Source organism: Pinus tabuliformis, chromosome 5_2 (assembly GCF_031772625.1).
Source record: "Pinus tabuliformis cultivar Carrire ecotype Pingquan chromosome 5_2, CPIR1, whole genome shotgun sequence".
Lineage (NCBI taxonomy): Eukaryota > Viridiplantae > Streptophyta > Pinopsida > Pinales > Pinaceae > Pinus > Pinus tabuliformis.
The window spans coordinates 680,066,712-680,092,142 of record NC_142306.1 but is presented as its reverse complement, the minus strand read 5'-3'; the positions used below and the strand labels follow the sequence as shown (position 1 = coordinate 680,092,142).

At 38.5% G+C, this 25,431-nt stretch overlaps 1 protein-coding gene across 3 annotated transcripts in view; it reads right to left on the bottom strand.

The window, feature by feature from the left end:
* The window catches only part of LOC149160944 (nardilysin-like), a 413,290-nt gene that overhangs the window by 166,154 nt on the left and 221,705 nt on the right, over positions 1-25,431 (bottom strand). For all 3 annotated transcript variants that reach the window (XR_016261820.1, XM_089436840.1, XM_089436839.1), the window contains exon 11: positions 22,145-22,300. Coding sequence is in view for 2 of the 3 variants with exons in the window: in XM_089436840.1 (XP_089292966.1) it covers positions 22,145-22,300 (156 nt within the window). In the remaining variant the exon portion in view is untranslated. The remainder of the gene's footprint in view (positions 1-22,144; positions 22,301-25,431) is intronic.

The window sequence follows — 25,431 nt, the reverse complement described above, 5'->3', positions numbered from 1 at the left end:
AGTCTTCAATAGTTCAACAAAGAGAGATAGTACAATTTACAAATCTGATAATTTATAACAACAGCAAAAGAGCCCTACCCAAAAAAGTCAACGTTGGTCAACAGGGCAGATTTGACCCTCAACAAACCGGTCAACTTAAGTCAACTTCGACCTCCAAACAGTGAGATAAAACAGCCCTCAAAAGAGTCAAATTCAGCCCAGTCAAAGTCTGGTCAAACAGCGCACCTACAGTCAGCCCTAGCTACAGTCAACATTGGTCAACAGTGGACGTTTAGCCTCGATTTTTGTGCCCAAAAATGCGGCCTACCCAAACAGAGATAGCCCTCACAAAAATGCAATCAAAGGAGGTCAATGCATGCTGGTCAATGCTTGGTCAAACTGTCAAGAAATTCAGTCTCTTGAAATTTAACTCTCCTGAAATTTCGGACATGTGGAGAGAGAGAGGCCCAGAAATCTATACCTAATCAATGAGGAGAGAGAGAAGTGTGAAGATGAGTGTGTCCAAATGAGGCTAAGTCACCTTCTATTTAAATGCAACATTCGGGGCGAATAGACGTGACTGTTTGGCTTTTGAGCCTACATAAGTTTGTTGGTTGACCTTAGCAATTTGACCATAATCAAAATAAATTCATAACTTCATTTCTACATGTCAGAATTGGATGATCTTTAGATCAATCCTACACCTCTCGGAGAAAGGAATCAAAAAAAAATATCAGTTGTCATAATAAGATGACCCATGTGGAGTTTGGCCCTAGTTGCCAATTTTAACAAGGTCGAAGTTCAACCCCTAGTTGCAGGTCCAAAATTCAGATCGTTGACCAGATTTGGAGCAGTTTTGACCAGCGTTGACTTTGACTTTGGAGGTGACTTTAAGGAGGGTTGGACTTGGCATCTTGGTGCCAGTTTGGTCTTGGTCTTGGATATTTCTCATTTTGACCAGATTCTATAAGAGAAGGATTGTTGGTTTTTCCCCTTGTGGGTTTTGGCTAGCAGCCTAATTTTGGTGTCTCTTGTTGTTGAAAAAGGTAACTAGGTTCGGTCTTCATAATGACATGTGTAATTGTGATTTTATGTAATTGCTGAAAAGAAGAAAAAAAAATTATTATTGTAATGCTTGTCTCATGGGTTTCAAGGTCATGTATGAAGGACCCTTCTTGGGCATATTACATTTTGTATGAGTCATTAGATAAGTATAATTATCCCTCCAAGACCAAGCAAAGTCTCCTCCTCAAGTCTACTTCAAAAAGATATAATATAAACACTCCAAAGGGCATGTCAGCTCACATACACTCATGTCAACTAATTACAGAGGAAAACAACTATAAATAAGAGTGCTCAGCTTCATTCCAAAGGTAGATTTTCCGTCATCACAATCTAAAGTGTGAGGTATAGGTTTGAAGTAAAAGTAGTGTGAAGGGAGCTTAAGGACCAGCGAGTAGAGGAGGAAATTGCAAAGTATTCTAGCATTGTTTGGGACTATTTTGGGCTAAAGGTATCTCCACTAGTGCAAAGTTGCAAACTTGTAAATTGCAGCAAGGAGGCCAAAAAAGTTACAACAACCAAAAGGTAACTAAATTGGGTGAAGGACTAGTCAAGAGGAAGTCGAATTAAAGGGAAGAAGTCTCCTACTAAAGAGAAGCTAGTTAAGGGCTAAAGTTGGTCAACCATACAAACTAGGGTTTTTGATTTAGTAAGAGAAATTGCAAACTTAAATCAAGGGGTCAAAATTCTGAAGGAAAGCCGAGAAGAAGAAGAAGCAAAGGGTTTGACTATCGTTGACTCAAGGAAGAGGAAGAAGGCTTGGTGTCTTGGTCTTGGAGTGGCAACTAGGTCAAGGGTCTTGGTCTTGGTACTCATCAATTGAAGTCTCTATAAGAAGAAGAATTTATGCGGGTTTTCCTCTCAAGTGGGAGAGATTTTAGCCCTGGCGAATACCCTACACTCTGTGTCTCTTGTCTCTTTATTGTTTATGCATTAGTAACTATTTGATGAAAGAAGAACCCAATAATAATCTAAAGAGAAGAATCTAACCTAAGAAGTAAAAAGCATTCGCAAGCAGTAATCTCTCAGAGAAATCACCTTATACTTGATACCCTAGATTTCTCAACATGGTATCAAAGCTAAGGTGACTAAGTCAAGGAAGGGCATCTTATCAAGGGACACTCAAGGATCAAATCTCAAGGAAGGCATCAAAGTGAAGATCATCTTGAAGCATCATAACCCTAGATCAAAGAAGTCTACAAAGAAGTATTGGGATCATTATCAAGAGCGACAAGCCCAAAACCCTACATCTACTGAAGTTAAAGTGTTTTGAAGGTTATTCATCCAAAGGAAGATAGATTAAAAGGCAATGTCATCTCACTCTCTATGGGATCTAGGATTATTCTTGAAGAAAACTACCTTCATCAAGGAGAAGCTTTCTATCCTCTATATCACCATCAACATCAACGAAGCAGCAAGAAGGAGCATCCTATCAAGTAAGTATATTTATGTCCATATCTAAATCTGTCAAATGTCTTTTTGCAAGGAAAGTACCAAATTGGTTGGGGCTTCAAACTATCTTGCATGGAAGAAAAGGATAGATCTGAATCTAATTGAAAATGGAGTTATGGAACATGTCAAAGGTTCTATCACTAAACCAAGAAAGGAAGATGCTCAAGCTCTTGCCAATTATATGAAAGGTAAAGTTAGAGCTCAAAGGATTATCATAGAATCTATAAAGGACCCCCTCATCCCATATGTATCTAAGCTCGAAACTTCAAAAGAAATCTATGACAAATTGGTAGAGTTGCATTCCATAAGCACTACTAGAGAAGTCATCTCATTAAGGCAAGAACTCTACAAGTTCAAGATGTCAAGAGAAGATGGAATAGCCTCATACTTTATGAGGATATCTGAGATCCAAAATTAACTACAAGATCTAGGAGAAGTCATGTATGATAGATAAATGACTATAGTTGTATTAAATGCACTACCGGAGGAGTGGGGTAACTTTACTTCAAATATTTATGGGAAGAAAGAAGCTACTTCATTCCAGGATCTATGGTCACTATGTAAGATTGAAGAATCTAGACTAAAGGCCAAATCTGATGTGGGAGTAGGTGAGCAAAATCAAGCTTATGTTGTAGTGATAAGAAGAAAGGGAAAATTTGGAAAGTCTAGTTCTTGGAAAAAGAAAAGGGACATGTCTAAAATTCAATGTTAATGTGTCAGGAATATGGGCACTACAAAAGAGATTGTCCTAAGGTCAAGAAGGACAACGAAAGAGGAAGAGAAGAATCCCATATCGCCAAAAAGTAGGGGAAGTTGCAAAGAAGAAGTCCAAGAAAGGGGAAGTAAGAGATCTCTATTACTGAGATAGTCTTCCTCACCTAATTTCTTCTCAAATTCCTAAGTCTTTTGTTGTAAGATATGGCTATCATGATTCACTAAATGGGATGCATCAAGGCATCATAGAAGCATTGAAAGAAAGAGCTCGGGACATCATCATAGAGAAGCATGAAAGATGGTTAGAATCTATGGAAGTCAAGAATATAGCTCTTGGGAATCTCATTGGAAACATAAATGGCAAGGTCATCTAGTACAAGGTTCATCATACATCTATCAAAAGGAAACATCTGCTGATGGGGATACTTTAGATCCTCAAGATTCTCTGATGGAATCTTCATTGAAAGGTTCACTAATCATGAGGAGAAGCAAGTGTTTCATCAAGAACTCCAAACTTGTGGAATTCATGGGATGATGGTATGATGACATAAAAGTGAAGCAGATCAAGGGATTGAAGCTCTTTCAATCAAGGAAGTTGTTGCAGGAAGTTTGGATGACCCAAAGGAAAAATGAGGTATGTATGCTTACATTTGATATTATGGAAGTCATGTCATATGGTTGCAGGTATCATGAACCAATGCTATATCTTAAGAGCATGATCAAAAGAAAGGATCTCCTCCCTCAAAGGGATGCATGAATGCATGGATCACACATTCACTAGATGAAATCAACATAATATATCCTCATATGAAATATGGGGTGGTTGACTAAAATTAAGGAACTCTGATCGGAAGCTCCTGAGGATTGTAATGTGTGAAGAAAGGAAGAAAGAGATCATGGAATATGCAACCATGGTAAAGGCAATCAACATCCAAAAAACCACGAAAACTTGACTAAAATATCTCCATGGAAGATATGAAGACTCTGATGGAGTCTAAAAAAGAAAGAGACCCTTGAATATATATATTTGGGTGATGTGTCGATATGTATGCAGAATGCTGATGCAAACTAGAAGATGTCATGATGAAAGACCATCACAAAGGTAATGTTGATTTCAATGTTCATTCTTTTATTTTTGAATATTTGGATGGGTTTATGCAGCGCTGCCAAGGGAAGATCTATGGATGTCTTCCACCACCAATGCACATGTAGTAGGATGAAAGATCCTTAAGTAAACATGGAAAGCAACATGGCAGGAAGGAAGGCCAGATATGGACTGATGGATCAATTTTTGATGATGACATGACTGACTCATGCATGAAAGTGATGGATGGTCGATGCCCTATGCAGAAATTCCAAAAATGACGACTCCTAAATAACGAAAAGAAGCTCATGACATCGTGAGGAGGAGTTCTTCAAGCAGTTGGTTGTCCCATCATCTCCACCTAAGGAGCTATTGTATATCCCTAATTAAGAGGGACTTTGGAAACAAGTTTCTTACTTGGAAGAAACTTGGAAATTCCTAAGCCAAGAGGGAGCTTAGGTACATTCCTTTTGTAGGAATGAGTACATTCCTTTATTGGAATATATATGTCCTCTCTAATTAAGAGGGAGATATAGACACATCATTCTTGTCTTCATTTGAGAAGACAAAACGGAGGATTGGATAAGCATCTGGCATCCAATGCTCTTTGATAATGTATTAGGGCATCCAAGATAAGAGTAGTCGTTGAGCACTGATATTCTTTGAGGACTGGGAACCCGGGTGGGGTATGTTCCGAGATAGACAATGATGAGGGTGTCTATACATCATTGGTCTCGCCAGCATTGTGCTCAGATCTCATGGAAAGATAGAGTTGTTAGTCAAGGCCTTGCTATGTGACAATGTTGATTGATATGATGCTATACAGATGGGTTACCAATCCGACTCTTCTTATGAGAAATTCTTCAGATTGAGAATGACCAAGTACCGTTATGAATACCTACCTACTTAAGAGGGCGTGCTGAAAAATGTAACTAGGTTTGGTCTTCATAATGACATGTGTAATTGTAATTTTATGTAATTGATGAAAAGAAGAAAAATAAAACTATTATTGTAATGCTTGTCTCACGGGTTTCATGAGCAAGGAATTTCAATTTTAGTATGACTCCCATTGTGAGTCCTTAGGATTGGTCATAAAGTCAAATTGAGTCAAAGTCATGTATGAAGGACCCTTCTTGGGCATATTACATTTTGTATGAGTCATTAGATAAGTATAATTAGCCCTCCAAGACCAAGCAAAGTCTCCTCCTCAAGTCAGCTTCAAAAAGAAATAATATAAACCCTCCAAAGGACATGTCAGCTCACATACACTCATGTCGGCTAATTACAAAGGCAAACAACTATAAATAGGAGTGCTCAGCTTCATTTCAAAGGTAGATTTTCGATCATCACAGTCTGAAGTGTGAGGTATAGGTTTGAAGTAAAAGTAGTGTGAAGGGAGCTTAAGGACCAGCAAGTAGAGAAGAGGAAATTGCAAAGTATTCCAACATTGTTTGGGACTGTTTTGGGCTAAAGGTATCTCCACTAGTGCGAAGTTGCAGACCTATAAATTGCAGCAAGGAGGCTGAGAAAGTTACAGCAATCAAAAGGTAACTAAATTGGGTGAAGGACTAGTCAAGAGGAAGTCGAATTAAAGGGAAGAAGTCTCCTACTAAAGAGAATCTAGTTAAGGGCTAAAGTTGGTCAACCATACAAACTAGGGTTTCTGAGTTAGAACCAAAAGTTGCAGACTTAAATCAAGGGGTCAAAATTCCGAAGGAGAGCCGAGAAGAAGAAGAAACTAAGGGTTTGACTATAGTTGACTCAAGGAAGAGGAAGAAGGCTTGGTGTCTTAGCCTTGGAGTGGGAACTAGGTCAAGGGTCTTGGTCTTGGTACTCGTCAATTGAAGTCTCTATAAGAAGAATTTATGTGGGCTTTCATTCTGAAAATTTCCAAAATGGAAATCATATTGCAGTGATTAATATGACTTCTTCTACTTATTAGTTTAGAGATAGGTTATCTATTGTATTCTTACGGAAAATATCGAAACATATTCTACTGCAACCTTCGTAAAATGCCAACACATATACAAACACAATGGAACAGTTATTTTTTGGACAATTGTCCTTGAAAAATCCCAATGTGGGAAAACCAGTGCAGTAGATGAGGGTTTTATTATTCTTCAGCAAAAATCAACATGTACAAAATTTCACCCAACAGTATAGAACAAGGCTTTCTGAGAAATATTTACAGACATTCCTAAACAAGTATTTGACCTGAGTGAGAGGTTCCTTCAGCCTCTGCATCGCTCTAGCTTGCTCAGCGTCACTTTCTCTGGCCTCTGGACTGGCTTGTGCAATGCCTGTGTCATTCAGGCCGGTGCTGCCTCTCCCAGCGTCAATCTGCCCAGCATTGTTCCTTTTGTTGCTCTGCGTCTTCATCCCTGTCTCCTAACTGAAGTGAACCTTCTCTGTCTCTCCTCCACCTGTAACTCTCCCTCTAAATCGATTTTCTCTTGCCAAACTTTGACCAGTGAGAAAATCAATTTCTCTTGGGCAACTGAGTATCTACCTGGTGTGTTTTCCAAATGACCCTCAAGCCCCTTCTTATATCTTCCTGTTGGGCAACCAATGGCCTAAATTAAACTTAATCAAAGGCTCAAATCATTTTGGCTTGATCTATGGCTTTTTCTAGAAGATTCACCCCTGATTAAATTAATACCCATTAATATTTTAATTTTCCGAAGTTTAGACTTAGGAACCCCATAAATCACTTCTGGGTGGAATTTCCCAAAACGCTTTCTGGGTTCTTAAGAATAATTGTGCCCAAGCCTCCCTGCAAAATTTGAGGCTTAGAGCACATCTGATGCTACCCCAAATCAGCAATCCCTCTTAGCAAGGAATGAGCTCTAGCAATACACTGCTACTACATATTGCTCTGACTCTGAAGCATCGTCCTCTACGCTACTGATGTCTGACATACTATCCACCAACTACTGTGTTGTTGTTGCCATTGTACTGCTGCCTTTGACAATGCCACTGCCAATGCTACATTTGTACTACAGCTCCCTCTGAATTGTTGCACCTGTGCTACTATTGGCACTACTTCTGCCAACCGTCTCTACACTACAACCTGTTGTTGTTACTGAAACGGATTTTCAACCATACCCAACTGTTTTCTGAACTAAGTAAACTTAGCTCTTCCAAGAGCCTTTGTGAGTATATCAGCCACCTGCACTCTTGTGGGAACATAATGTAGTTGTACTGCCCCACGCTGAGCACAGTCTCTGACAAAGTGACAACGAATATCTATATGTTTCGACCGGTCACGAAATACTGGATTCTCATAGAGTTTGATGCAACTCTAATTATCGCAGTAATTCTTGGTCCCATCATTTTTCTAAATAGGCTCACAAGCAATTTTCTGAGCCATATGGCTTCGCACGTAGTTGTGCTGGTTGCCATATATTATGCTTTTGCTGAACTCAGTGCTACCGATTTTTGCTTCCTACTGCACCAAGATATCATCCTTGATCCAACACTGAAGCAATAACCAAAGGTACTTTTTCGGTCTACTCTTCCTTCTTGTTGTCCTTATCGCTCTTGGACTAACGGAACATCTCCTGATTGATCTTCTGCAAGCATTTCACGAGATTTCCTGAAATCTCTATCTTCCATGAACTTTGCATCCCGTCTTACTACAATCTTCCTGTTGCCTGGAATGTAGATTATATATGCCTTTGAGGTCTTGTTGTATCCTACGAGATCCCTTCTATGCAGTTTGATCCAATTTGTTGTGTTTATCGTCTGGAATGTGGCAATAAGCAACGCTTCCGAATATCCTGAGATGACTGACTTCCAGCTTCTTCCTTATGAATACTCCTTCGGACGTTCTCTTCCCCAATGCTTTATGAGAAGTTCTATTCTGGATATACATTATCGTGTTGCAAGCTTCTATCCATAGATACTTGAGTAGATCCTGATCATACAACATGGCCTTGGTTGCGCCAACAATAGTTCGGTTCTTCCATTCTGCTCAAGATTATATGGAGTTGTCCACTCTCTTTTGATGCCCTCCTTTGCGCAAAAATATGTGAAATCCTTGTCGGTATATTCTCCACCATTTTCTGAACGCAATACCTTTATCTTTTTCCCTGTCATATTTTCAACAAAGGCCTTAATCTCTTGGAAACGATCAAAGACCTCATCCTTGGTCTTTAAGAAATAGATCCAAGTTTCTCTGGAGTGATCATCAATAAAAGTGACGAAGTATTCGCCACCACTAAAAGCCCTTATGGACATAGGACTACAGATGTCTGAATGTATTAATCCTAATACATCCTTTGCTCTATTGTTATTTCTGGGAAAAGTTGCTTTAGCGTAGTTTCCTAGTACACATCCTCTGCACAAGTCATCATGTTCATTGCTTAGGACTGGTACCCCTATAACAGTCTCTTTGATCATCCTCAGTGCTCCATGGTGTAAGTGCCCCATTCGCCTGTGCCATAATTCATTTCGCTCCTCACCATTATAGTTTCTTCATATCCGTGCCATTGGTGATTCGCGCTGCAACCTATACAACTTGTTGCTTTGAACCCCAATTTTCTTGTATACTTTCTTCCTTATGAAGTATACATCATATCGCTTTTCTTGTAACTAAGACACTAAAATTAAATTCATTACTAATCCTGGCACATGCATAACATTGGTGGCTCAAATGTTGGTCCCTGCTTCCGTCTGAAAACCTACAATGCCTCTCCCTACTGGAGTACATTTTGTTATGTTTCCCGTAGTTATTTGGAAGTCCATCTGTTCTTCTTTATAGCTCAAGAAATGTTCTCGTACTCCAGTGATATGAGTTGAAGCCCCGCTATCAATGTACCAAACATCCACTGATGTTGAATTAGCTAAACATGTGAATTCTTCATCTAATCTGGTAGATAAATCTGGGACATTTTGAGTATCCATATTGTGCCAATTTCTGATGCTAACCTATCCCAGCAACGGCTATAGGAAAAACTGCATCCCACCCACATTAATCCTCCTTGCTGAATCTTTTGTTGCATTGATCCTTCTACCACTGATGAATTTCAACTAGAAAAGACTAACCTTTCTGTCGACTCACTCAGAGAGAATTTCCCCATGAAATCAAATCTCTTTGGTTTGAACTGCACAATCCTCTAGGAGATTCGAATTTCTACCCTTGCAAGAATTTCGAATTCCCTTCTTTTCTCAGCATTGGATCTTTCGACTTTTCTCAGCGTTGGATCTCCTGACTTTTCTCTTCTACTTCCTGTAGCTCTGATACCATGTGAAAATTTCTAAAATGGAAATCCTATTGTAGTGATTAATATGACTTCTTCTACTTATTACTTTAGAGATAAGTTATCTACTGTATTCTTACTGCAAATATCTAAACATATTCTACTATAGCCTTCACAATTAAAACATTGCAAAAATTAAATGTAAGTAAAATGTCGGCACATATACAAACACATAATTTTTGGACAATTGTCTCCAAATAAAATCCAATGTGGGAAAACCGGTGCAGCACATGAGGGTTTTATTATTCTTCAGCAAAATTCAACATGTACAAAATTTCACCTGGCAGTATAGAACAAGGCTTTCTGAGAAATATTTACAGACGTTCCTGAACAAGTATCTGACCCGAGAGAGAGGTTCCTTCAACCTCTACGTCTCTCTAGATTGCCCAACGTCACATTCTCTGGCCTGTGCAACGCCTGCATCACTCAGGCCAGCACTTCCTCTCCTAGCGTCAACATGCCGAGCGTTGTTCCTTCTACTACTCTACATCTTCGTCCTTGTCTTCCTAACTGATGTTGAACCCTCTTTGTCTCTCCTCCACTTGCAACTCTCCCTCTAAATCAATTTTCTCTTGCCGAACTTCGACCAGTGAGAAAATCGATTTCTCTTGGGCAACTGAGTATCTGCTTGATGTGTTTTCCAAATGACCCTCAAGCCCCTTCTTATATTTTCCTGTTGGGCAACCAATGGCCTAAATTAAATCTTAATCAAAGGCTCAGAACGTTTTGGCTTGATCCATGGTTTTTTCTAGAAGATTCATCCCTGATTAAATTAATACCCATTAATATTTTAATTTTCCTAAGTTTAGACTTAGGAACCCCATTAAAAATATTAATTATTTTAATAAAATCACTTCTAAGTGGAATTTCCCAAAACGCTTTCTAGGTTCTTTGGAATACCTGTGCCCAAGCCTCCCTACAAAATTTGAGGCTTAGAGCACATCTGATGCCACCCCAAATCAACATTACTCTCAAGTCGGAGAGGTTTTGGCCCTGGTGAATAGCCTACATTCTGTGTCTCTTGTCCCTTTACTGTTTATGCATTGGTAACTCTTTGATGAAAGAAGAACACAATAATAATCTAAAGAGAAGAATCTAACCTAAGAAGTAAAAAGCATTCACAAGCAGTTATCTCTCAGAGAAATCACCATATACTTGATGCGCTAGATTTCCCAACACTTGTCCCATTGTGATCTCTATATTTTCCCGAAAATATTGTTCATTTTTAATGTACCTTGGACAAGTGGTTTCCCATGGGTTAGTCTCTACCTAGGGGAAAGTGTCCAAACTAATTTTTTTCCTAAGTGTGACTTTATAAAGTGAAAGTGACTTTATAAGCGGTAAAGTCGATGTTAAATTATAAAGTGAAAAGTGACTTTGGACATAAAGTACAATGTGGGTACTTTATTTAATGGGTGAGTTAAAAAATAGAAAGTGAGAATTAAATGCACATTTATTCTCATCCCTTGATCTAAATGAATCTGAGCCATTAGATCTTAGGTTTGCCCAAAATTCATTTAGGGAAACAAAAGGGGGAAAAAAGAGAAACTGCATTCATTGTTCATGAGCAGATTGGAGAAAGGAGGCTGAGAGCTGGAGAAAAGTTTTGAAGGAGAAATTTGTTGTAGCAAGCTGAAGGAGTGATTTCTAGGCAAAGTTAGGCATGGAAATCAAAGTTTAGAAGACAAAAGAAGGTACAGTATGAACAAAATTGAATGTTATGCGCTGCACGTCATTCAAGAGAAATATTTGAAAAAGATGAAAAAAAATCCGTACAGCGGTACGGAAATCCGTACAGCCCGTATGGGAGAGTCCATATAGTCATATCCATACAATACATATTTTTAGCTTCAAGAGGGCATGGAAATCAAGGCATAGTGGGCACAGTTTTCAAGGAGTTTTGGGTTGAAGACATAAGTTGTATTTTGTTGTTTTGTTTTGTCTGCAAATGTTTTTTCCTGAACTTGAAAGATAAATAAATTTGAAGAGCTCCCTAACAGGTTTTCCCCAGAGAAGATTGAAGGGGTTTTGCGTAGGTCTAAGTTGACCAAAAACCTATGTATGTTTATGTGTATTTGCTGGTCTGGTTATGTCCATATTTATTTTCAGCATGTGTTGACAGTCCCATGTGTTTTAATCTGAAAATTTCATTTCCAGAATTCTATATGTTGAATGTATGTTTATGGGAAAGGGCATTTAACTAAATGGGAGTGGCAAGGTGAAATTAAAACCGGTTGGGATTGTTGAAAACTTTTTTTCTTGTCATCAAATTTCAACATGGTATCAAAGTACAGGTTGAAAATTGCAGTTTGAACAGCAGACAGTAGTTTGCGACAGCAAACAGTGGTTTGGACAGCAAACTGAATTTTTGGACAGCAAACTGATATTTTGGGACAGCAAGGTGAAATTTCACACAGACTGAAGTTTGAACTTTTGGGACAGCAAGGTGTGCTGGGAAGTTCATTTCTCCATTTTCTTGGTTTTGTAAATTTTGGACAGTAGTCATGGCCATGCTCTTAAGGATAAAGGACAGACTGGATGGGATATCCAACTATGCCGTTTGGAAGGACAAAATTTAGACAGTGTTTGAGGAGGTAGCAGATTGGGACATAGTGCGGCAAGTGGTTGTACCTCCTACTGCTGCAGATGAACTTGCTGAATTCACAAAAAATAATGCAAAGGAAAAAAAGGATTTGATGGACAATCTGAAGGATCATGTGGTTCCCCAAGTGAGAGGAAACACATATGCATATCAGATGTGAACAGCTCTAACCACTCTCTATCAGAGTACTAATGAGAGTAGGAAGATGGTACTCAAAGAACAATTGAAGAACATTAGGATGACAAAGGCTGAAAGTGTAGTTCATTATCTTGGCAGGATCAAACAAGTATGTGATGATTTGATTGTTATTAGTGAGACAATTGCATCCAGGGGGAAGAACAAATGGAAGGCCAAGAAAGGGGCCTCATTAGATGGGGCTAAGGGAAAGGAGAAGAAGAAGAAGAAAGATATGGATTTGTCCAAAGTCAAATGTTGGGCATGTCAGAAGATGGGACACTATGCTGCTACGTGTCCTGAGAGGAAGAACAAGGGGAAGAAGGGTACTGCAGCTTCAGCAAAGGTGTAGCAATTTGCTTCACAGTTTGACCAGGACTTTGCATTTATTACTCCTACATCTAGTAGGAGTACATCATCCGATGTGTGGTACATAGACAGTGGGGCTTCCTGCCATATGATAAGTGCACGGGAGTTCTTTTCAGAGCTTGCAGAGAGGGCACTTGATATTGAGATTGTACTAGGAGATGATTGCACTGTGAGATTTGTTGGTGTGGTGACAATGACCTTTGAGAGGGAGTCTTTTCCTCCTTTGAAGTTCATGGATGTTTTGTATGTTCCGGGGATGAAGAAGAAATTGATTTCAGTGTCTGCTATGGAGGAGAAGGGGTTTGACGTCACTTTCTCAGGAGGGCAGGTATTGATGCATCCCAGGGGAGCTTCCATCACTTCGGCCAAAGTGATTAGAGCCTGCTTTGGGAAACTATACAAGTTCAATTTTCAGTCGACAGGAGCATTGGTGAGTAGCACATCTAGTAGCACTCACACTAGTACCACCAAGTGTAGAGACTTGTGCGAGTTATGGCACTGGAGGATGGTGCATATGCATCATGGAGCTTTGAGAGTACTAAGGGAGATCACTACTAGAGTTTCTAATTTCAGTGTCGAGCATCATCAGGTCTGCAGAGGGTGTGCTTTCGGCAAGTACACCAAGTTACCATTCCCAGCAAGCAACAACAGATCTACAAGTATACTAGACTTGATTCATACTGATGTTAGTGGTCGGGTGTCTGATGTGTCTTTGGGTGATTGAGTAATATGTTATAATATATATTCATTGATAACTACTCTAGGAGGACTTGGATATATTTCCTGAAGACCAAGGGTGAGGTCTTCAGTCGCTTTAAAGAGTTCAAAGCTCTTGTGGAAAAGCAAATAGGTAGGAAGATTTGGGTCTTGAGCTCATACAATGGTGGTGAGTACACTGATGATAGGTTTTCTGACTTCTATGCACAGGAGGGCATTAGGAGGGAATGGGGTGTCCTAAAGGAAGAACAGAGCTATTGTTAGGGCGCTAGAGCGATGATTCATGATTAGGGGTTGCCTTTGTTTCTGTGGGTTGAGGCCTACAATACTGTTGTTTATCTTCAGAACAAGAGTCCTCCTAGAGTATTGGGGAATATGACTCCGGAGGAGGCTTTCACTGGAGAGAAGCCTCGTGTGGCACATCTTCATATCTTTGGATGTCTCACGTATTCCTATATCCCCAAGGAGCAAAGGACGAAGCTGGAACCCATGGCAGAGAAGGGTATCTTTATGGGTTATAGCAAGACTTCGAAGGCCTATCAGATCTTCATTCCTTCTAAATGGAGAGTGGTGATTAGGAGTGATGTGAAGTTCGAGGAGGAGAGGGCCTATCAGAGATCATGGGATTATGATGTGAGAGGGTCGCAGACTTCTCCTCAGCAAGGAGGTCAGGTACATGAGCAGCACCTCATGGTTCTAGATCGACTGGTACAAGAGGTACTTCAGTGTCAGTGACATTTGGGGCACCTGTGGCGAGTTCACCAAGCACTTCTTTAGGGAGTCCACTAGTACAGAGTTCACATGGCACTTCAGTTGACACAGGCACAGGTGCCAGTTGTTATGAATATAATTCATAACAATTAGATAAATAAAATAAATATAAATATTAAATAATTAAATATTATTTAGGTTAAATAGTCATTAAATTAAGTGAAAAGGCATGTCTTAAATAGTCATTAAATTAAGTGAAAAGGCATGTCTAAAAAGACATGCCCATTCACGAAAGGTCACCCGCTAAGGTATAAAAGCAGGGCCTCATTGTAATATTTAAATCATCTTAAATCATCTTATACAATTTTATATATTAATAAATTCTTATTATTAAATATCTGCGTGTATTTTTACAGTCAAGTCTACAAGCTATCCGTGTTTGTGTTTCAGCGTAAGTTTTTATGCTACAGTGGTATTAGAGCCATGACACACGATATAATCATGCGGGCCTTTGAACATAGTTTGCCGCACAATGTGCCACTACATTCACATCTTGATTACGTTGAACAGTTTAGTATTCAAGAAGCATTACAGCGTTTAGAAAAATCATTTGCAAAAGTTAGTCGAAAGGAAAGCGATAACAAGGAAAATGATCTAGATGAAGAAAATGATTTTGATGTAGCTGATATAGATCAAGAAGATTATAATGTTGAAAATCCAGATGAAGTTGATCTTGGTGTGGATGAGAATGATATAAATCATGATGATGATCCCGATGAAAATGATGTCGATAAAAATTATGTAGGTCAAGATGATGATCCAGATGAAGATGAAATGGATGATAGGGAGTACATAAACACAATTGTCACAAGTGAAGAAGAGGATGATCAAGTTACTTTGTTGGAAGAAAAAATTGAAATATTTACAGATATTGGAGATATAGTGAATTTGAATGGGGCCAAAATGAGGGATTTAAATAACGTGTTTCCTTTGGATTATGGTCCACAATTGGATCTTGATAATAGAATTGTCAATTTGCAATGGCTCAAAGAAGCATGTGATCAGATTGTTGTTGTGAGAGGTGGATCACAAGTTTCTGGAGATGAACTAGCTATGTTGTTATGTCAGGGGCTGGATTCTAATAAGAGAGGGGATGAGATAGCTGGGGAGATACTTGATATGATTGGAGATGAAGGATTCGAGATAACACAGAAAATATTACAGCATCGGAAAGAACTTGTTGATATGGTACACAAAGGGTTGTTGGTATTAAAATCTGAGAAAACATCTTCCTCATCTATGCCTAGTTATGGTGACCACAGTGGGAGAACCTGTTCGATCTGTATGCCTTTAGATGCAATCTCTCCATGCCGAGAACCTCAGACCCAAATATTCGGTTATCAGAAGAATATCTCAGGTTTCCGGCAATTACGCAGGAGTGCCATGCAAATATACCATGCCTTTGCAAGGTCTGCAAAAATACAGCAAGGCAATTTATCAGCGAGGATGTACAGATGTTTCTTGTAATGGGAGTGGATTGATCAACGCAACAGTGCAAGCAACAACAACTATAGATGCAGTAGTATTAGTTGTGGGTCTTGATCAGTGAAAAGAAGCCGAAGGTTGTGACAGAGTGGATTTGCTCTTCCCTGGAAACCAGGAGAGCCTAGTAACTAATGTGACCAGTGCTACGAAAGGACCCGTCATATTGGTTATCATGTCAACAGGGCCTATTGATATATCATAACGCTGCGGTTTAGACGTTGTTTGTAGGTTCAATACTCCGCCGGGTTTTTGGGAGCAGTTATCGTCAAATGCTATGACTTTTCGGTTGACATTTCCAATATATATATAATAACTATATATCATATATAGTATAAAATAATATTTCAAAAAATTAAATCATTCATATGATTAAATTAATATATATATATATATATATATATATATATATTAAAGAGGAAAAAAAAATCAGTAAAAGAAGAAAACATAATTATTATATTTAAAAGAATAAAAATAAAAACTGAAGTTATAAAAATAAAAAAATATATAGAGTTAATAAAAAAAAAAACCTTGGACTCAAAATAGAGTTATTAAGCGAAGTATAGACGCTAAGCCACCAAAGACCTTCCGCCTCACATATGCCAAGACGACAACCACCGCAAACACAGTAGCCAGCAATATAGCTTTGAGGACAAAGCTTCTGAAGGAAGAGGCTATGTTATGAATATAATTCATAACAATTAGATAAATAAAATAAATATAAATATTAAATAATTAAATATTATTTAGCTAAATAGTCATTAAATTAAGTGAAAAGGCATGTCTAAAAAGACATGCCCATTCATGAAAGGTCATTTGCTGAGGTATAAAAGAAGGGCCTCATTGTAATATTGAAATCATCTTAAATCATCTTATACAATTTTATATAAATAATAAATTATTATTATTAGATATCTGTGTGTATTTTTACATTCAAGTCTACAAGCTATCAGTCCTCGTGTTTCAGGGTAAGTTTTTATGCTACACCAGTACAAATTCTTCGAGGGCAGGTGTTGGTGCAAGCAAACTAGGGTCAGTTGGCAGACCTTCAGGTTCACTAGAGTAGGGGGCGGAGGATGAGGTTCCCTATGGGGACGCTTCTTCAGGGAAGAGGAGGCCCAAGTGGCTTCAAGGCACCTTGAAGGAAGCGTAGTCCGTTGGTCCTCCAAAGAGGGTGAATAGGGAGAGTGTGCCACCTGAGCAGTTTTGCAGTTATGTAGCCAAGGCTACCAGCATTGTTGACCCTGAGCCTACTAGCTGTGAGGAGGCTGCCAACCAGGAGGTATGGAGAGAGGCCATGGTGGAGGAGTATGCCTCCATCATTAAGAACAAGGTCTAGGAAGTGGTGCCTAGACCTGAGGGAAAGTCAGTTGTGACTTCCAGGTGGCTCTACAAGATCAAGCATGTTGTGGATGGTAGCATTGAGAAGTTCAAAGTGAGGTTTGTGGCTAGAGGGTTCTCACAGATAGAGGTAGTTGACTATGATGAGACCTTCGTCCCGTAGCTCAGTACACTTCTATCCAGTCCCTTATTTCTATGCTGCAAAAATGGGTTGGCGGATCCATCAGATGGATGTGAAGACTGCATTTCTGAACAGAGTTATAGAGGAGGTGTATGTTGAGCAACCACAGGGCTTTGAGGTACTTGGGTGGGAGAACCATGTATGCCTGTTGAGGCGAGCACTCTATGGACTTACGCAAGCTCCGAGAGCTTAGTATTCAAGGATTGATACCTACTTACAGCAAATGGGTTTCACGAAGAGTGATGCAGATTCGAACCTATACTACATTGTTGTAGGGGATGATCCGCTCATTCTTGTGTTGTATGTTGATGACTTGTTCATTACTGGGGCAAAGAGACTGATTAGTTGTTGCAACGAGGATCTTGCTATGGAGTTAAAGATGAAGGAAATTGGGCTGATGCATTACTTTTTGGGACTTGAGGTGTGGCAAGAGAAGGGGCATATCTTTCTGGGGCAGGGGCAGTATGTTGTGGATGTGTTGAGCAGATTTCACATGGCAAACTGTAGACCCATGTCTACAACTATGATCACCAACTGGAAGAAGCTTCATGCTTCAGATTCTAGTTTGGTGGATGCCACATTGTATAGGCATCTTATTGGGTCCTTGACATATCTGGTTAACACTAGGCCAGATATATGCTTTTCAGTGAACACACTTAGCTAGTTCATGGTTGAGCCCAAGAAGGTGCACTGGGTAGCTGCAAAGCACATTCTTCGCTACTTGCAGGGGACTGTTGATTATGGTCTGGACTATATGCGGGGAGATGGAATAAGGTTGGCAGGTTACACAAATTCAGATTGGGCAAGTTGTGCTTCTGACAGGAAAAGCATTTCAAGGTGTTGCTTCGGATTGGGTTCGACAGTTGTGTCATGGTTCAGTCGAAAGAAAAAGTTAGTTGCTTTGAGCTCTTCTGAGGCTGAATATATGGCAGCTAGCCAGGCTAGTTGTGAGGCCATTTGGCTTCACAAGTTGTTGTATGGCCTATTTGATCAAGAGTTGAGACCGACGGTTATTCACTAAGATAATCAGTGGCATTAAACTCACGAAGAATCTAGTGTTTCATAAAAGGCCAAAACACATTGACATCAGATATCATTTCATCAGGGACTATGTTTAGAAGGGGGTAGTGAAGTTGGAGTATATATCAAAAGATGAGCAGGTGGCCAATGTTCTCACAAAGTCCTTGCCAAGAGGCAAGCATGTCCATTTCAGGGACAAAATGGGTGTGGTGAGAAACACTTTCCTCAGTAAGAGGGAGTGTTGATTTTTAATGTACCTTGGACAAATGATTTCCCATGGGTTAGTCTCTACCTAGGGAAAAGTGTCCAAAATAATTCTTTTCTTAAGTGTGGCTTTATAAAGTGAAAGTGACTTTATAAGTGGTAAAGTCAATGTTAAATTATAAAATGAAAAGTGACTTTAGACATAAAATACAATGTGGGTACTTTATTTAATTGGTGAGTTAAAAAATAAAAAGTGAAAATTAAATGCACATTTATTCTCATCCCTTGATCTAAATGAATCTGAGCCATTAGATCTTAGGGTTGCCCCAAAGCCATTTAGGGAAACAAAAGTGGGAAAAGAAAAGAGAGACCGCATTCATTCTTCATGAGCAGATTGGAGAAAGGAGGTTGAGCGCTAGAGAAAAGTTTTGAAGGAGAAATTTGTTGCAGCAAGCTAAAGGAGTGATTTTTGGGCAAAGTTGGGCATGGAAATCAAGGTTTAGAAGACAGCAGAAGGCACAATACGAACAACATTGAATGTTGTGAGTTGCATGTCGTTTGAAAGATATTTTTGAAAACAAAAATTGAAAAAAAATCCGTACAGCCCCTACAGCAGTACGGAAAACCGTACAATCCATACGAGACAGTCCATAAAGGGCATATTTTCAACTTCAAGTGGGCACGAAAATCGAGGAAAAGTGAGCACGATTTTCAAGGAGTTTTGCGTTGAAAAGATAAGTTGTATTATGTTGTTTTGTTTTGTCTGCAAATGTATTTTTCTTAAATTTGAAAAACAAATAAATTTGAAGAGCTCTCTAACAGGTTTTCCCCGAAGAAGATTGAAGGGGTTTTGCCTAGGTCTAAGTTGACCAAAAATCTGTGTGTATTTTTATGTGTGTTGCTGCACAGTCCCATGTGTTTTAATCTAAAAATTTCATTTCCAAAATTCTATATGTTCAATGTATGTTTATGGGAAAGGGTATTTAACTGAATGGGAGTGATAAGGGGAAATTAAAACCAAGTCGGGATTGTTGGAAACTTCTTTTTTGTCATCAAATTTCAACAAAGATTGAACATTTGTATTATTGCTTGATAAAGAATACATAAGAAGTAATAAGAGAACATCTAACATTCACAAGTAATTATCAAGAAGAGAAATTAAGTGTTAGACTTCATCACACTTGGTTTCTCAACACTTTCTCTCTATTTTATTTTGTCATTTTAAGGTAACACCAAAGATACTTCACCACTTGGAACACAAAATACTTTAAAACTTCATGGGCCATTAAATTGTTGGCCAAAAACCACCTTTGCATGTATGTTTTCATGTTGTTTCACAGATTTACAGGAAGAACAATGCATGCCATACTCGGGACACCCACCTGTTGTTCGCAAGCACCAAGCCCAAATGCAGAGGAAAGTTTACATGCGACACAAAGGGCGAAATTTACCACATCTTACAATGAGATTTCTTATCCCAGATCTACCAGGCAATCCACTTTCTGAAAGGGTAAAAATATGAGCCAACAAGTAGGACATTTTCGAGCCCAGGCTCATGGAAGATGAATGTTGGAATTTCTAAGTCTAACTATTAGAAATCCTTCATGTACTTTCTGATTTATTTCTGCCTACTTGTTCTGTTTAATTAACAAGTTCTTTACCATGTAAATATTGAAAATAAATACAAGTACATGCTCAACACATTACAAATCATCAACTGAAGGAAAAACAGGCACAGAAGTGACACCGTTGGGTTTGTACTAATGTCCCTAGAAAAACCAAATGTGGGAAAACTGGTGCAGCTATTTGAGGGTTTTATTATTAAGCAGTTTCAAAATACAATCTGGGTGCCAAACCGGCTCACACAACAAAGAATGATCTCGGCAGTAGTACCTCTCAGTCAGAGACAAATATTCCGGCTAAAACCCTGGATGAACAATCCCACAACTCTCAGCTCCAATCTACCCCACGAAATCTCCAGCGTCTGCCTCGAGGGACTGCGTCAGCATCTCTGGCCGAGTGTCGGCCCAGTATCAGCCCAGCGTCACCCCAACTCACCCTACGTAAGCCTCTGGAGGCACTGCGTCAGCCTCTAGAGCCTCTGCGTCACCCACGTTGGCTCTCTCTGGCACTGCGCAGCGCTTGGCTGCCTCTGCGTGAGCCCTGATTGGCTCTGCATGGCCTCTAGCTAGCTCTACATCCCTCTCTCCCAGCTTCTAAGCTAATGCTCCCAGTACCCTCTCTGCCTCTCTACTTCTGTATTCACTGCCCCTCAACTGCAACTATGATCACTCCTTCGATTTTTTTAACAAGCCCTACCTCAGAAAATCGAATTCTTGATCAACTCGGTGTGTTCTCCAAGTGACCCTCAAGCCTCCTCTTATACTTTTCTCGTTGACAATTCAATGGCCAAGATTAAATCCCTAATCAATGGCTAAGATTAACTCTGGCGTGATCCATGAATTTTGGACCCTTCTAACACAGTTTTATATTAATTCACATTAATATTTTATTTTCCCTAAGTTTAGACTTAGGGACTCCATTAAAAATATTAATTATTTTAATATCTCCCAAACTGTTTGGAATCTGTCCAAACCATTTCTAGGTATTGGAGATCTCATGTGCTTTAGCCTCTCCACCAATTTTCATGGCTAGAGCACATCCGATGCTACCCCAAATCAACAATGAAGTCCAAGTTACTTGAATCACCAAATGTACAATCTATAGTGAAAAAGAAGTTCAACGCCAAATTGGAATCTTGAAGACAGATAAATCATTTCCCTGTGATTTCTTTTGATGGAGCTTCCCAAGACAATCCTGGTAAATGTGGTGCTGGGGGGTGTCTGTAATTTTCTTCATCTCAGCTAATCTCCTTTTCTTTGGGTCTTTGAGAGGGCACAAATAACTGGGCTAATTTTCTTCATCTCAGCTCATGTCTTTTTCTTTGGGTCTTTGGGAGGACACAAATAACCAGGCTAGGTCATCAGTATTGTCTGCAATTTTAAGAATAACCATAGAAAAGATTACAAGAAGTCTACAGGTATTTGGGGACTCCAAATTATCAGTAAAATTCGCTGAATGGTGTGATCCCTTTCAAAACTTGTGTTTACAGCAATTTTGGAGCAGGTCATACCAAAGAGGAGCAGATTCAATATGGGATAGTCCCACGCGTCTTTTGAGAAGCAGCAGTGGCTTTGGAGGCAGGTATGATAAAGCTAAAGAAGTATGGTGACATTACTGTCACACCGCCTTTCACTTTTCTCTAGCTTTCTGTTATGTTTTATTCAGATGTTATGCCATGTTACTAATGGTGTGTGCTTTCTTTCTCTATATCATCAAGTATGTAAGGCTTGTATGCCAGTTCACCTGAGACAGTAAGTATCAGCTTTTTTGTCTCATTTAGAAGGGTTCAGCTCCCTTTATAAAACCTAGTTTTAAGGACAGTTTAGATATTATTCTCTAGGGACACATTCTGACTGTAATGTACTTTCATCCATTAAATATAATACAATACGATTTTTTCCTTCGAAAAAAAAGAGATTTAACCACATACAAGGTTATATGTATAGTGTAATTGCATTTGCACAACCAAATCACTCCACTCCATTACACACACCTTGATCAACTATGCAGCGAACAAACTTTATATTTTCCTTATCATTTGTAGTAAGAATCAAAGCGTCCATCATAATATACATCTAACTTTCAACGATTAAATAAATCATGCATACCTGAAGACTCGCAATCAAAAGATTTTGTCAATATATCAACTCTCATATTATGTGGATTGAAGAAGCTTAGTGTATGTTCCACTAATTTAGGATCCCATATTTCAAATGCATAATCTCCATAGATGATATGCTCTTCAGCGTATACCAACAAATTCGCTGAATCAAAAAACATATTTTGGTAAGTCAGAAATATACAATACCTTTATCTAACATATGAATATTCATAAAAAGTACACTTTATTGTGTAAACAATGAATAAAGCTGCAACATTATCGATTTCAAACAGTACATATAGAGAACATTTGGTTTTCAACAAAAGACAAATATGTTTTGAAAACAGAAGGATTTTTGACAGAAGGATTCCTCGTAAGTTCAAAACAATGATAATTTATCCTTCGATACAAGTAGCCCACTAGTAGCTAGCTACTTAAAAAGATAACTTAGCAAACCTGAATCAATTCTTGACTTGCATATTCCAGGCATGAGAAAAAAGGATAAAAGTCTATATTTTAGAGGGGGGTATGTTAATTCTTAACTAAAATTTAGACTTTTATCCTTTTTTTTCATGCCTGGAATATGCAAGTCAAGAGTTGATTCAGGTTTTCTAAGTTATCTTTTTCACTAGCTAGCTACTACTGGACAACATGTATATAAGGATAGATCACAAAAATCTGCTTCTTAAAATATATGAATTTAGAGGCTCAGATTTAAATCAGATTTGGGTATTACAGATTTTAGCCAAGAATGTCATTTTTAGGAAGGATATAGATAGTCTTCAAGTTTCAGCCCTAGAAAGCATGCTAGCCCTCCTTGCTTATGTAAGAATGTGGATCTTTCGTGATCACTCTTTGCCTTCTTGATATAACATTCTTGATGTAGGTCTCATTCTATTTATAAAAAAATATATGATGCATATTCAGCTATAAAGGTCTAGGAAGTGTTAATGAAAGACAGTGTGTAGAAGTTAAATCCTCACCAATCAAGTAAAGGTTGAATATGCTTGATTCCTCCCTTTTTCACCTAGACGGATTTCTAGACGGATTTCTCTTACTCCTTGTGTGGCCAAGTGACCAACCATGCTGTCTTTAGAAACCATTAGCCATGAACCAAACCCCAAAGGTATGCTACCAATCATCTGATCAATGCAAGACAACATTACTAGAGAAGATATATTTATTCGTGTCCAATGCATGACCACAAATAAGCTATGTTGCACAAGTTTCCGATATGAGGGTACTTTGGGTATGCAGGAACAAGTATCCGGTATGGCTAGAAGCTTTGCCCAAATTTAAAGGAAACAAAAAGTTGGGAGTAGCAACAATAGAATATATTAAAATTTAATATTAAAAATAAAATCAAAATAATTATTTTTTGTTTAAATAAAGTATAAAGATTAAATGTACATACCAAATTAAAACAAACAATTAACATATGAGTATATCATAAATCAAAATACTTAATACCTCCAATATTGAAGGTTGAAAATGAAAGAAAAAGCCACCCGAATCATATTGATGTTCATACTAGAAAAAAGGCAAAAGCCTAAAGTCATACATAATCCAAAATGCCCAAGAGCTAAAATATAGCAACAAAATTAAAAAGCTAAATATGATCATAAAGAATGATATTCAGCATCAAGGACATACATCTAAGTTTGACCCTCACTAGGTACTAGACCATCATCATCATCATCATCATCAGATGCAACAATGTCATTTAAAGGTATGCCAACCAATCCTGCATTTGCTAAACGATTTTCATCGTCATCATCAATTTGGACAGCATCTTCAGCATTAATATCCCAGCGTGCAGCAGGTCCTTCAAAATATTCAGGTAGTTTCCTTGAACGAAGCCGAAGACTACCATGCACATAGAGAATTTTCTCCACTCTATTAGAGGTAAGTCTATTCCTCTTAACAAAGTGGATGACACTAAGTGGACCAATTCCTTTCAGTTGTTGAGGAACTAGCAACCTAAGATAGCAAATGTGAAGCAAGCTATCAGAGCTCTAGAACTTGGCCCCCATACATTTTCCACCATACAAGGGGTTTCTTTTGAGCATAATGCATGATGTCCCTCTCTGCATCTTGGTTGAATGCAGGAAGGCTTAATGTACCAAAATAAATAAATTGCCCCCATATCACACTTGCTTCAGGAGTAATATACATATTAGTTATAGCATTAAGAAACCTTTGTTTTACCTCTTCATGATCAATAGGAAGAATTCTATCTGGCTTTTCCATATACCACATTGGATTATGGGCATATGTGGCCCTGTGAAGGGCAGTATTGAGTTTATTCCATATTTTCTCTTCCAGCTTCTGGATTTCATGGAAAATCTCCAAAGAAGGGTTTCTTTGGCAAATGATGTACTCTACCTTGCCCACCATGGTTAATACATTCATATATTTCTCCAAGAGAAAGAGAATTTGAATCAACATACCTAACCAACTCCATAATTGTAGTTGTGAAAGAGACAACATATCTACAATCAGCCCACCAATCCTCACTAAGAAGCATTTCTCTTATCTTCTTCACTTGAGGTGACTTAGATTCGGTCCATGCATTCCACTATGAAGAAACAATAGTGGCTTGTAAAGATGCATAGACCTCAACCATGCGCTCAAGCAAAATACAGCATGTGGCATATCTTGTTTTTGCAAGTTTTAAAAAATGTTGCTTTGAATACATCCTGAAAATTGCCAAGGAAGCATGGTTGTTGCAGATGAACATTTGTGCCTCTCTCAAATCTGAAATGACTTTTGCAATCCATTGTATTTTGCCAATGTCTTTAAGACATTGTTAAGGGCATGTACACAACAAGGAGTCCAAAAGATATGCCTGTACTGACTTTGGATCATCAATCTCACTGCTCTACAAGCAGGTGTTGCATCTATTATGACATGTACCACATTTGAAGGACGAACTCATCAATTGCATCCTTCAAAATTTCAAACATGAAAGTAGCATTATGTAACGACCAAAATTCGTATACGCAGTGGAAATATTAAAATACTTCGTAAACAAAGACATCCATCGTAGGACAGTAATTGCAAATTGTATCTTATATAAAGAATTCATGTAGGATGAGTACAAATGAGAATGAGGTCTTATATATATACCCAGGTAAGTACCCTTTCACGAACAATTATGTCCTTACAAACATACCTTTTCATTAATTGCTAACTAATTAATCATTAATCTTAATTGTTGTCTTTTACATTATTTGTGTTTATTTTTATATAAACTTAGTTTGTTACATTGCCTTCCCCTTCAAAAAGCTTTGT